Source organism: Bos javanicus, chromosome 6, assembly GCF_032452875.1.
Source record: "Bos javanicus breed banteng chromosome 6, ARS-OSU_banteng_1.0, whole genome shotgun sequence".
Lineage (NCBI taxonomy): Eukaryota > Metazoa > Chordata > Mammalia > Artiodactyla > Bovidae > Bos > Bos javanicus.
In genome coordinates this window covers 63149350-63164217 of record NC_083873.1, presented here as the reverse complement: position 1 = coordinate 63164217, position 14868 = coordinate 63149350, and the positions used below count along the sequence as shown (strand labels likewise).

Genomic DNA, 14868 nt, shown 5'->3' with positions numbered 1-14868 from the left:
TAGTATGGCAGCTATAAGAAGTGGCATCTCGCTGGACATTGTTGGAAGTACTTGAAACCATTTACTGGTAGGCAGGCACTCAGATTCTGAAGAGATGTAACAAACAAAAATCCCCTTAAATATGACTTCCTACCTACAATCACTGCTGCTCCTGGAGCCCAAGAGTATTAGCCTGGTTTTTATTTTGCTCCCTCACACACTCTGCTTCCCCTGTTGTCGTTGAGTTTTTGCTTTTAGTATCTTACATCAGGCAAGGATAATTTACAGCCAGAATGGTCTTTTGTTCATTTCAGTTTGTTACACAGCATACCATAAGTGCACCCCAACCTACATTTTCGGAGTGCCTTTTTTTCCTCCCACAGCCATCAGATGTGTTATGAATACAACCTCTCAATCCTGTGTAGGTGGTATGACCCACAGTTTACAGATGTAGAACAGTGTGAGTAGGCTTGTGTCCACAAATTTTTAAACCTGATAAATTATCCCTCTTATACAGTATGTGCCTGTGAAAAAGGAGGTAATGAGAAGGTGGCTACCTCAGCATGTACAGAAAAAAGTCAGACATTCATTAATAAGGTGTGGTAGATTTGGATGTGGTAGGAGCCTAAGAATGAAGGAGCCTGAGCATCTTTCTGAAGCTCTTGTTTTTTATTTTTTATCACAAAATTTGGTACATGCGCCACAGAATACTAGCTCCTATAAGTGAAATGAGAAGATAATTTCAAATGTAGACTTCTTACAAGGCGTTGGTAACCATTCTGCATGTGATAGGGATTCTGAATGGACACATGAGCACTTAATATCTTCTTTCCTAGACATCTGATGCAAGCATCAGATACAATCACATTAGTATGGTAGAATTCAATACACAACAAAGACAGTTGGTTTTCCTTATTATATTCAGTTCCCCAGTGCTTTTTATTTCTCTTTAATAACCTCAAGGGATTAACATAGGTACTGCAAGGAGATCCAACCAGTCCATTCTAAAGGAGATCAGTCCTGGGTATTCATTGGAAGGACTGATGCTAAAGCTGAAACTCCAATACTTTGGCTACCTCATGCGAAGAGTTGACTCATTGGAAAAGACTCTGATCCTGGGAGGGATTGAGGGGCAGGAGGAGAAGGGGACAACAGAGGATGAGATGGCTGGATGGCATCACCAACTCGATGGACATGAGTTTGAGTGAACTCCAGGAGTTGGTGATGGACAGGGAGGCCTGGCGTGCTGAGATTCATGGGGTCACAAAGAGTCGAACATGACTGAGTGACTGAACTGAACTGAACTGAACTGAACCTTCTCAAAGGAAAATTTTCACTTACTACACAGACTATGAGGTCCTTCTTATATATCACACTAAAAGTTCTTATCTTTGCCCATGTCTTTTGATTTGTTTTTGTTATAACCTATGGGCTTAGTTATACTTGGGTTTATCTTCTTATTAGTTAAAACAAAGCAAAACTTTTTTGGGGATAAAAAATTCCCTATGAGCTTAGACATTCTTAGTTAAATTATATGAATTTCACTTAATTCAGTTTAACTGTTACTGAATAATTATGAGTCTTGTTCATAATAGTGGTGCTCCAGGAAATACAAACATAGAAAAGAATCTCTGTTCCATAGTGCTTAACATAGGTGTTTTATGTGTGTATGTATGTGTGTGTGTGTTTGGGGGCAGAATCCAGAGATGCAATTTAAAATTAGTATGGAAATAACTATTATTTGAGACAAGATAAACCCAATAATTGGTAGATTCAAGCAAACTGCAAAGGATCATCAGAGAACAAGGATAACAAGAAGTCACTTCCAAATGGAAGAATGGAATGTTTGATGCTAAAAGCACTATTGGGAATAGGCTTTGAAATGGTACTTTTCCTTTGAAGCAAGGAAGGAATGCAATCCAGAGGGGTGGAATAGGCATGGATAAAGCAAGCATTTACCAGAAATACATGTATTTTGGCCAGTATATGTGGAACATTACAAGATGGGTTGTGATAATCATTTGGGTCACACTAAGAGTAGTTTCCAATGCCAAAATGTGTCACTGAGATTTGATTTTGTGTACATAGGAAATATTTAGAAGGTTTTTGTACATGGAATTAGACTTTGGGAATATTTATTTAGCGATGCTGTAGAGAATTGTTTGAAGTGGAGCTAGAAATGGAGTCAGAGAACTGCTTAAAAAGTCATGAGAAACCTGTTATAAGAGGTGAAAAATGGGAATAGAAATGAAGGTTAGATTCAAGGGGCTTCCTTGGTGGCTCAGATGGTAAAGAGTCTGTCTGCATTGCAGGAAACCTGGGTTTGATCCTTGGGTTGGGAAGATCCCGTGCAGAAGGGAATGGCTACCCACTGCAGTATTCTTGCCTGGAGAATCTCACGGACAGAGGAACCTCGTGGGCCACAGTCATAAAGAGTTAGACACAACTGAGCAACTAACACAAACACTAGATTCAAAAGCCAGTTTTAACAGTAGAATTACAAAACCTGGAAAATTATTGGAACTGATGAAGCCATTGAGTAACCAAAGATTACTTGGATATCATCTACAGAAATAACAGAAAGAAAGAAACAGATTTATAGAAATGGAGGAAGGTGACAAGATTACTTTTGAAACCTCCTCCAATATAAGTCTCACTACATGTGTATTTTCTCTTATTTTTCCCTAGTACTACATTACTTTTGCTTATTCAGTCTATTAGTATCTTTGATTCAGTGATGAATCAGCCTCCTGAATGGAGCGATACAAGGAAACTTAAGACATAGTCTCTGCCCTCATGGAAATAACAGTTGACCCTTGAACAATATAGGTTTGAACTGTGCAGGTCCACTTAAACGCAAAATTTTTATCAATGGTAGATACTGCTCCTACTGCTGTTTAGTCTCTTAGTCATGTTCAACTCTTTGTGATCCCATGTACTGTCTATGTACATGGGATCCTTTGTCTATGAGATTTCCCAGGCAAGAATACTGGAGTGGGTTTCCATTTCCTTCTCCAGGAGATCTCCCCAACCCAGGGGTCTAACCCATGTCTCCTGCTTGGCAGGCAGATTCTTTACCACTGAGCCACCTGGGGAGCCCATAATGAATACTACCACTACTACTCTGTGGTCATTTAGGCGAATATTTAGTAACATAAAGGGCTTCCCTGGTGGCTCAGACAGAAAAGAATCTGCCTGCACTGTGGGAGACCTGGGTTCCATTCCTGAGTTGGGAAGATCCCCTGGAGGAGGGCATGGCAACCCACTCCAGTATTCTTGTCTGAAGAATCCCCATGGACAGAGGAGCCTGGTGGGCTACAGTCCATGGGGTTGCAAAGAGTCGGACACGACTGAGACTAAGCACAAGCACACATAGTAACATAAAATGTAGTGAATGCTAAGTACCAAACAAATGACTTAGTCAGTAGTAGTTACTATAGAAATTCAGAAAAATGAATATAATTTTCTTTTTATTATTTTGGTTAAACAATTACTCTGATCAAGACTTCACAACAGTCTAGAAAGGCACAGTTTGTGCCTTTAAGGCATTTGCAGTTTAAGCACTGGAAGACAGAGTGTAGATAAAAAAGTATAGTAAAAAGTTAACAAGTACAAGGATTATCACAAGATTGGGTTAGTGGTCAATCATGTCAGTATGAAAAAAAGAATCCACAGTATATTTCTGTTTTCAATTACCCTTCTTTATGTTTCTCTTTTATTCACTTTCCTTCATAGAAGTGATCAAGTAATGATAGAAGAGATCATTAAAACATAAGAAATGTTTAAATTATTTTCATATAAAATTAGTTTTTATTCATTCAAATAGCCTTTTACAGCTGCATTACTGTTCTTGTCACACTAAGCCTGAATGACTGAATGACTAGGAACTCATGTGTGTGTGTGTGTGTGTGTGTGTGTGTGTGTGTGTCCTCTTGAAACTAACACTGTGGTGTCTGGTACATAATAGGTGCTCAACAAATGTTTATCAAATTGAAATGAAAATTTTTTCCCCTTTGGACTCAACTGCTTAATACTTTGAGGCCTGTGGTGCTAATATTTAAGATGGATTGGTTCATTCTTTTCAAGTACCACATAACCATTCACACACCATTGAGTTTAGTACTATTAAAAGGTAATTTCCTTTCTGGGAATTATGCCTGTTGCAGACACATTTTACATATTCAGACTTTTTTTATCATCAGTAGGCAGGTAAAGAGATTAAAATAAAAGATTTTTTTCCAGTGTGCAGTTTTCCACATAGACTTCCTTTTGAAATTCCTGTGTATTCTGAAAAAAAAATATGGAAGTCCTATTGAATGCGCCTACAGCCAGCACTATTAGTCATGTACCTTTGTAAAAGATGAAAATATTAATGTTTAATTTCTGTACAACTCTATTCACCCAAATAACTTAGAAAAGCTACTATTTCTTCCTTTTTATATCAATGTAATAAAAGCCAATGGAATTAATTGAAAATACTATTTCATCCAATTTTACAAGTTTTTGCCCACTATTCAGTGTATTTTATTTTGTTTAATGTAATGTTTTTACTATTGTAATTCATACATTTTAATAACTCAAAGAGAGCTTTTGTGTTTTATTTTCTCAAATAAGTTCCTTTTTGGACAAAACAATTTAATACTTAATAGTCTCTCAAATTTATTATAGAGAACTTTACAGCAAAATTGCTCCAACATCTGTTATCTCCTTTCTTATTATAACCATATGACTAGGAATTACTGTTCTTATTTCATTTTTAATAGATAAAAAACTAGGCTTAAAGAAATGTGACTTGCCTGTAATTCATATGTTCAGAGTTACTACCTGTGAAGCTAAAATTAGAATGGAATTATTTAGATTCCTCAATCAGTACTCTCAGTATTCAGATAAGCAAATATGCCATACTGTAGCCAAATAACAATGAATATTTATTCTGTATATTAATAATAAACATTGCAAACATTTACACATGCCAGGCACATCCTAAGTACTCTATGTGTGCTAGCTCATTTAATCCTTGCTGCAACTCGATGCAGTTTAAACAGGAGCAGAGCCCAAAGAAAGTAAATAACCTGGCCAAGAAAACACACCTAGTTAGGTTCTTGAACTAGAACGTGAGCCCAGCCAGTCTGCACTATGTTGGCTTAAGTGTCACTCTTATTGCCAGCATTTCAGTGATAAGAATAGATTTAATGAAACAAATGTAAGTTGATATCTTCTAGAACTACACTTCCTATCAATGAATTTAGAGAAAATTACCCTAGAATCCTGTAATTCTGTGAAGTATTTAAATAGAAGTTGAATTTGTTTCCCCATTCTAAAAGGTAATTTCTATTAAGGGTAACTCTTTAATGTTTTATATTTAATATTCAGTAGAGTTTTACTGGACTTCCCTGGTGGCTCAGACAGTAAGAGCATCTGGCTACAATGCGGGAGACCCAGGTTCAATCCCTGGGTCAGGAAGATCCCCCTGGAGAAGGAAATGGCAATCCACTCCAGTACTCTTGCCTGGAAAATCCCATGGACAGAGCAGCCTGGTGGGCTATAGTCCATGGGGTCGCAGAGAGTCAGACATGACTGAGCAACTTCACTTTTCAGAGTTTTACTACATGGAAAAAGTTCTTACTATTCATGATATAAATTAGAATCACAGAACTTTATCACATAAATAATTCTGCTGCTGCTGCTGCTGCTAAATCCCTTCAGTTGTGTCCGACTCTGTGCAACCCCATAGACAGCAGCCCACCAGGCTCCGCCGTCCCTGGGATTCTCCAGGCAAGAACACTGGAGTGGGTTGCCATTTCCTTCTCCAATGCATGAAGGTGAAAAGTGAAAGTGAAGTCACTCAGTCATATCCGACTCTTAGCGACTCCGTGGACTGCAGCCTACCAGGCTCCTCCATCCATGGGATTTTCCAGACAAGAGTACTGGAGTGGGGTGCCATTGCCGTCTCCAATAAATGAATCTAGGGGCTAACAAATATTAGATGATATGAACAGCACAAAGTACTTGCCTAGAGAGGCTGAGACAAGCTGAGCCTCAGATCTTCCATCACAGTGAAGAAAGGTGTGAATCTAATAAAGGAGTATAATGTGTATTGTGTGTGTGTGTGTATGTGTCTTCACTGCTTTTTAAAAATTAATTGTGGAGTGGCATGAACTAGGTAGCTGGCTTGCACGTCTCTTAGGTAGAGCTCAACTCGCCTTCAAAGACAGTCAACTCCTGGATGAAAATCCTACTGTATTTAATGGCAAATAACCAAAGAAAAGTGGAAGATTTACTTTTCCAAATACTTTTTGAAAAGCTTCTAACTGCACATATATATTGGGCTTTTAAATAGCTAATTCCTTTTTAAAGTTAATCTTATTGTTCACTGATTTGTCGCCTATTCTAATAATTAAGTGAAGGAAGAAAGTCCAGCTGATTAAGTCACCAAATCATGTTTAATTTTCTTTTTTTATCCTTCTTTTCTTATACTAAGTCTGATTGGTGCTGTAATTCAAAGTGCAGAATGCTTTTAAGAAGATCACAGGTATATATTTGATTCTTTTATTAGCAGAAGAGACACAGAGAAGTTTCTGACAATCATGCTATTCCTGTATATGCAGGACTTATTAAATTATTATTCATGTGCTTATTAAGGCATTTCAAGTGGCTTTGGATCATTGAATGGAATGATGTAAAATTTTAAATTATCCCTGGAAGCATACAATTAGCAGGCATTCACAGAAAACTAAGCAACTAGAATAAATCATTATTCCCTTTTAATTCACTTATTTTTATTAAATCTCATGTCATAAAAATGCAAAAATCATCTTGTTATTATATCTTAGTCTCAATTTAAATCAACTAAGTTATCAGTAATGATTTGAAGTGTGTTTAATTAAATAGAAATTATATAATATGTTATGCATTGTCAAAAATTCTAACATAAATCAAAAGGAGACTATTACCCTTAATGATTTATGCAAATAACTGTGATAGCATTCTATACATTCGAAGGTGTGTTCTTCAAAAAATTAAAAACAGAGCTACCATATGATGCAGCAATTTCACTCCTAGATATTTATCCCCCCCAAAATGAAAATACTAATTATAAAAAGATAAATGCACCCCTATATTCATTGAATCATTATTTGCAAGAGCCAGGATATAGAAGGAACCTAAGTGCCAATCAGTAGACAAGCGGCTAAAGAAGATTTGGTGTGTATGGTTTATCTATCTATATACATATACAAATACATAGATGTATATAAATAGATATACACACATAATAGATTATTACTAAGCAATAAAAATAATAAAATTGTGCCATTTGTGATAATATGGATGGACATAGAGAATAAATAGGGCAAAGGCTAATAGGTTCTGCCAAGAGAACGCACTGGTCATAGCAAACACCCTCTTCCAACAACACAAGAGAAGACTCTACACATGGATATCACCAGATGGTCGACACCGAAATCAGACTGATGATATTCTTTGCAGCCAAAGATGGAGAAGCTCTATACAATCAACAAAAACAAGACCGAGAGCTGACTGTGGCTCGGATCATGAACTCCTTATTGCCAAATTCAGACTGAAACGGAAGAAAGTGGGGAAAACCACTAGACCATTCAGGTATGACCTAAATCAAGTCCCTTATGACTATACAGTGGAAGTGAGAAATAGATTTGAGGAGCTAGATCTGATAGAGTGCTTGATGAACTATGGATGGAGGTTCGTGAAGCTGTACAAGAGACAGAAATCAAGACCATCCCCAAGAAAAAGAAATGCATAAAAGCAAAATGGCAGTCTGAGGAGGCCTTACAAATAGCTGTGAAAAGAAGAGGAGCAAAAAGCAAAGGAGAAAAAGAAAGATATACCCATTTGAATGCAGAGTTCCAAAGAATAGCAAGGAGAGATAAGAAAGCCTTCCTCAGCGATCATGCAAAGAAATAGAGGAAAACAACAGAATGGGAAAGACTAGAGATCTCTTCAAGAAAATCAGAGATACCAAGGGAATATTTCATGCAAAGATGGGCTCGATAAAGGACAGAAATGGTATGGACCTAACAGAAGCAGAAGATAGTAAGAAGAGGTGGCAAGAATACACAGAAGAACTGTACAAAAAAGATCTTCGTGACCAAGATAATCACGATGGTGTGATCACTCACTTAGAGCCAGACATCCTGGAATGTGAAGTCAAGTGGGCCTTAGGAAAAGCATCACTATGAACAAAGCTAGTGGAGGTGATGGAATTCCAGTTGAGCTAGTTCAAATCCTGAAAGATAATGCTGTGAAAGTGCTGCACTCAATATGCCAGCAAATTTGGAAAACTCAGCAGTGGCCACAGGACTGGAAAAGATCAGTTTTCATTACAGTCCCAAAGAAAGGCCATGCCAAAGAATGCTCAACTACTGCACAATTTAACTCATCTCACACGCTAGCAAGGTAATGATTAAAATTCTCCAAGCCAGGCTTCAGCAATACATGAACCATGAACTTCCAGATGTTCAAGCTGGTTTTAGAAAAGGCAGAGGAATCAGAGATCAAATTTCCAACATCTGCTGGATCATCGAAAAAGCAAGGAATGCCAGAAAAATATCTATTTCTGATTTACTGACTATGCCAAAGCCTTTGACTGTGTGGATCACAATATACTGTGGAAAATTCTGAAAGAGATACCAGACCACCTGACCTGCCTCTTGAGAAACCTGTATGCAGGTCAGGAAGCAACAGTTAGAACTGGACATGGAACAATAGACTGGTTCCAAATAGGAAAAAGAGTGTGTCAAGGCTGTATATTGTCACCCTGCTTATTTAACTTCTATGCAGAGTACATCATGAGAAACGCTGGACTGGAGGAAGCACAAGCTGGAATCAAGATGGCCGGGAGAAATATCAATAACGTCAGATATGCAGATGATACCACCCTTATGGTAGAAAGTGAAGAAGAACTAAAAAGCCTCTTGATGAAAGTGAAAGAGGAGAGTGAAAAAGTTGGCTTAAAGCTCAACATTCATAAAACTAAGATCATGGCATCTGGTCCCATTACTTCATGGCAAATAGATGGGGAAACAGTGGAAACAGTGGCTGACTTTATTTTTCTGGGCTCTAAAATCACTGCAGATGGCGATTGCAGCCATGAAATTAAAAGACGCTTACTCCTTGGAAGGAAAGTTATGACCAACCTAGACAGCATATTCAAAAGCAGAGACATTACTTTGCCAACAAAGGTCCATCTAGTCAAGGCTATGGTTTTTCCAGTGGTCGTGTATGGGTATGAGAGTTGGACTATAAAGAAAGCTGAGCGCAGAAAAATTGATGCTTTTGAACTGTGGTGTTGGAGAAGACTCTTGAGAGTCCCTTGGACTGCAAGGAGATCCAACCAGTCCAAAGGAGATCAGTCCTTGGTATTCATTGGAAGGACTGCTGTTGAAGCTGAAACTCCAATCCTTTGGCGACCTGATGGGAAGAGCTGATTCATTTGAAAAGACCCTGATGCTAGCAAAGATTGAGGGTAGGAGAAAGGGACGACAGAGGATGAGATGGTTGGATGGCATCACTGACTCAATGGACATGGGTTTGGGTGGACTCCAGGAGTTGGGGATGGACAGGGAGGCCTGACGTGCAGCAGTTCATGGGGTCGCAAAGAGTAGGACATGACTGAGCGACTGAACTGAACTGAGCGGGTGTTATGCTAACAGAAATAAATCAGAGAAGTACAAATAGTGTATGATTTAATTTACATTTGGAATATTAAAAAAAAAAATGAATGAACAACAAAACAGAAACATAGTCATAGATAAGGTGAACAAATCAGTGTTTTCCAGGAGGCAGAGATGGGGAAAGGAAAGATATAGATGAGGAGATTAAGAGGTACAAATTCCCAGTTGCAAAATATATGTCAAAGGTATGAAATGTACAGTGTGGGGAATATAGTCAATAGTTCTATAATATCTTTATATGGTGACACATGATATATAGACTTCCTCTGATGACCATTTTGAAATGTATAGGAATATTGAATCACTATGTTGTGTAACAGGAACTAACATAGTGCTTAGATCAGTTACACTTCAAAAACAAACTAAAAAGTGTGGACAAAATAAAGTTATGCATTTTCTGTTAAGTGAACATCTGAACCTAATTTGTCTCTTGATTAGGAGTCTACCTTGCCAAAGTAGCTTAAGAATTAGGAGGGATGAGAAATAAAATGTATATTTATTAATTCTTGTTAATATCTATACCTATTCTAAGTTCTTTTTTTGAGAAAAAGGTGCTTTCGAGACCAAAGAAAATTCAGATTTCCACCTCCATTTTTTTTTCTTGGAGTTCAAAGTCTACAGTGGGAGATATTCTAAAGTGCCTCATGCATTTTAAACACTTAATGTTATGGAATACCATAACATAGCCTGTGGGCTTCACTGGAGCACCCTTGTGTGCCTCCTCTAGGCCCCCGCCTGGCACGTCGTGGTGCTCAGTAAAATTCTGTTGGCTAAAGTGATCAATGCCTTCTTCAAAGAAGTCTTCCTTGAGGTTCCATCTTACACTACAGACAAGAGTAATCCATTTCCAGCATACATATATTGCATTCTGCTGTGCTGTGGAGACTGCATGTGTGTGTGTGTATTTTGGGGAGTATTTTTCCATGGATAATTATTAATACCATTAAGAACAATAACTGTATATAATTTATTTAGTTAACACATGGACTTCATATGGCATCACTGATTCAATGGACATGAACCTGGGCAAACTCTGAGAGATGGTGAGGGACAGGGAGGCCTGGAGTGCTGCAGACCATAGGGTCCAAAGAGTTGGACACGACTTGGTGTCTGAACAAATGGACTTGATGTACATCTGTGTTCTTCCTGGCCTATCTCATTGAGCATTGTTCCCCAGTGAATCAAAACAGAACGAACCATTTGCTTTAATGGTATGTGGTATCTCTGTACTGTCTTCCTCTTGGATGTTACTACTTTTCTGCCTAGATATCTCTATTTAATGCTCTATCCCCTGCCTATTAACAGGAAATGATTTCTCATTACTCATTAATTCTTAAACATAAATTGGCTTTCCCAGCTACTTGCAGTTTAATCCTCTAGTCGTCATTGGGAATGAAAATCTTAGATTCCTCTGTAGAGATTTCTGGTTAAAATAACACACAAGTTTGGTAAACAAGTAAAAACCGTTTGTTTATAGTCTACATTTTACTAGGCTAGTGGGCATTATGCTAGCTTGGGATTACATTCCGCCATTAAGGTAATTAGATAAACAGATGCTGTACTTCCTTTACCACTCTGACTGCCATTTAAATACATACATACAAACCATTCATTCAGCAAACAAAATCTCCAGAGATGGACCTGTACATTTGTACATTAAAAAAATTACAATGTTGTACTCTCATTGTTGAGAATTACTGTACTAGACCTTTTTGTATGGTGCATATATGTGGGTGTGTGTGGGGGGTGTGTATGTGTGTGTTTGTTACTCAGTCATGTCCGACTCTTTGCAACCCCATGGACTGTAACCTGCCAGGCTCTTGTGTCCATTGAATTCTCCCGGCAAGGATATTGGAGTGGGTTGCCATTCCTTTTTCTGGGGAATCATCCCGATCCAGGGATCAAACCCAAGTGTCTTGTCTTTGTAGGCGGATTCTTTACCACTGAGCCACCAGGGCAGCCTTCCAAAAGGTTCTAAAGTTTTTTAAAATCTTTACTCCCTTTCAACTAAATGTCTAGCATCATTGGGTTTTCTTCTAACTTTAAATAGGGAAATTGGTGATAGCTGGTGGGCTGCAGTCTATGGGGTTGCACAGAGTTGGACATGACTGAAGTGACTTAGCAGCAGCAGCAGCAGTACATAGTGGGTGCTCTTATGAAAAGTATTTTTATTGTTTGTTTCCTCACCCTTCTAAGTAATATAGACTATTCATATTGGTTATTAATTCATATATATTAGACTGAAGAAACCCTCAGAATCTTAACTGCATGTTGAAATCACCTGAATCTATTAAATGACCCAATGATCAGGTAGCATCGAGCAGGATATCTGGGGTTAAGATCAAGGCATCAATAATCCATGCTTTCCAGGTAATTCCATATGTGGCTAAGGTTGAAACCTTATGAATCTGACCAGTTATTCTCAACTCTGGCTTCACAGTAGAATCCCCTATGCAATTGTTTAAAATACTGATGCCTTTCATTTCAATTATGGTTCAGATAACTTGTGCATAAATGTTGAATACAAGAGAAAAACATTTGAGTAACTTATATTTCTGAATAATTGGGCTCCAGTTAAATCAAGGTTTTATTATAGTTCTGGGTATGTGGTGATGTTCAATAAGTGTTAGATGGAGATCCTAATCCCACAGCAGAGTCAAGGAGAATAAAACATGCTCCCTCTTGGAAATAAACTGTTTGTATATTTGAAATAATTATCTTGGCAAACTATCATTTTCTGAAAGTTGTCCTCCTAGGTAATTTACCTCAAATGGTAAGCCTTGTACTTTAAGAGAATACTATATTTCAACTATATTTTTCAGCATAATATTAGGTACCTATATATCTTATAGTACTTTCACGATTCTCTCCAAGAAAGTAGACAGGAAACAAGATTAAGAGATGAAGGATAAGATTTAAACCAGTTTCCCTCTTGGAAGCATAAATGATGCTATTGCACTTCTGGGCCTGGAGAATACTGTTACTTTGTAAAATAGAGCCATGGTACTTTCTGCGTTATGGTGGCGAATTATTTATATACGCAAAGGACAACTAATGCCATTAGCTAAAACAGAAATGAACTAACTGTTCAATAAAACAGTTATGGGACTAACAAAATATTTATATGTGATATCTTTTTCAGATTGCAGGAACCAGTAACTAAAAATAACAAAATCTTTTTTTTTTAGCATGAAGTTATAGATGATCTGTTATGGGATAAATGCTCATCAAGCAAACCCCTCAAATTTAATTGTTATCAATAATTAATCAGCACATTGCATGCTTCAGTGTGCATTAACTACACCAGGTGTTGGATTTAATTCCTCAAATATAAATTAGGGAAGCAGACCACATTTTTCTTAAATGTTTGTGGTTGAAAATAAAAAATATATATATATAAAGCTTATTTAATTTGACCTTCCCACTTCTTACTCAGTTTTTCTACTTCTTTTCTCCTTTTTAGGACCACCTCAGAAAATAGTGTCACCTAAACAAGAACACGAAGATAGGAAACATGACAAAGTCACGGATAAAGGAAGTGAGAGTGGGACTTCCTGTAATGAGCTCTCCACTTCCAGTTGCGACAGCCACTCAGAGGCGAGCACTCCCCAGGACAACCCACCCAGTGCCCAGCAGGCGACAGCTCACCAACCTAACACTTTAACTTTGGATCGTCCTTCCAAAAAAGCACCTGTGCAATGGATGCCCCCACCAGACAAACGTAGAAACAGTGAACTCTTTCAGACGCTCATCAGCAAGTCCCGGGAAACCAATCTTTCCAAAAAGAAAGTCTGTGAGAAGCTAAGTGTGGAAGAAGAAATGAAAAAGTGTATTCAGGATTTTAAAAAAATCCACATTCCAGATTATTTTCCAGAGCGCAAACGCCAGTGGCAATCTGAACTGTTACAGAAGTATGGGTTATAGTAACGATCACATTCCTGCAGTATTCAATGACGTTCAGTGTTTACCGGTGTCACCACCTGACTGTACTAACAATGGTTAGTGTGATTCTTGCTGCTCTTCCTTTTCGTGAACAGTGGATGTGGGACAGTATTTTCTTTCATTCTTTCTGTTGTTGTTGTTTTTAGAAATATTTCAAAAAAAAAAAAAACTAATAAATATTGAGTCAAATGGTGTTCCTGATTCAAAAAATTTTGCAAGAATGAAAGTAAAATGTGCATGATCAAGAAGCTTAAAATCTTGATTTTTGAACTGTGGTCAACTGGCTATGTTTGTCATTTTGTAACTCACCAAAAACAAATCATCATATCACTCCAAATAAAGTGACAATATGGATGAAGCAACATCAAGTAAAATGTTAGATGATAGTTTTGGGACCCAAATCCAAAACTATTTAAATGTTAACGCAATAAAACAAGTATTACTTTTGCATGAGCACAATATTACAAATAAATCACAAGACATAGGAAGATCTGTTTGTTGCTTGGAAAGAAATAATTATGAAAAAATAGCAAAAAAAATATGGTTCAGACAAAGCCTATAAATGTAAGCTAAGAGATTGAATTTTATTTGTTCTGGATCTGTGATTTTTTTGTGTATGTGTATGGTGTTCTGTATGTTAAGATGGTGTAAATATGCCTTATGATCTTGTGTTATGGCACTGACATTCATCTATTAATGCTAGTTATGATTATTTCTGTGAAATGAGTCCTTATATCAGGCTGTCAAAATTGGCATAATGATGCTCTGAAAGATCTTACTCTCATGTTAATCACAATAATTGAGGGAAATGGTGAAGAGCTTTATGTATTTAAAAAGGAAATATATATTAGAATTTCTTGATGTCTATTGACTCTTCTTTTAAAATATTCAGTTGTTACATTGTCTTCAGTTTTTCCTTTAAAATTCCAAACTGGAGAGTGATATGTTCAAACTTAATGTTGACAAGTTAGAAACTTATAATTCAAAATGGAGGTAGAGTCAAATTCAGATAGCTTTGGTATTGATTAATAAACCCTTAGCCTGCAAGAGAAAAAGATTTCATCTGAGGATGCACTAAAATTTGATTTTAGCTGACAACTGGATTGAAAGTCTCCCTAAATACAATTGGGAAGTTGCTGCTTGCAAATTATGGGACAGAAATGTCAACAGGAAGCTAAAAGTTCAGCCTGAATGACAAGAGCTTGCTTCCTGATTGCATATTTGAAAATAATCTTTC

General features: G+C 37.3%; 1 protein-coding gene across 2 annotated transcripts in view; it reads left to right on the top strand.

The window, feature by feature from the left end:
* Positions 1 to 14484, top strand: part of KCTD8 (potassium channel tetramerization domain containing 8) — a 262777-nt gene extending 248293 nt beyond the window's left edge. Inside the window, exon 2 of one of the 2 annotated variants that reach the window (XR_009736990.1) lies at positions 13153 to 13239. Coding sequence is in view for 1 of the 2 variants with exons in the window: in XM_061420046.1 (XP_061276030.1) it covers positions 13153 to 13613 (461 nt within the window). In the remaining variant the exon portion in view is untranslated. Of the gene's footprint in view, positions 1 to 13152 lie in introns of both variants that reach the window. The other variant, XM_061420046.1, reaches the window with a different exon arrangement.
* The last annotated feature ends 384 nt before the right edge of the window (positions 14485 to 14868 follow it).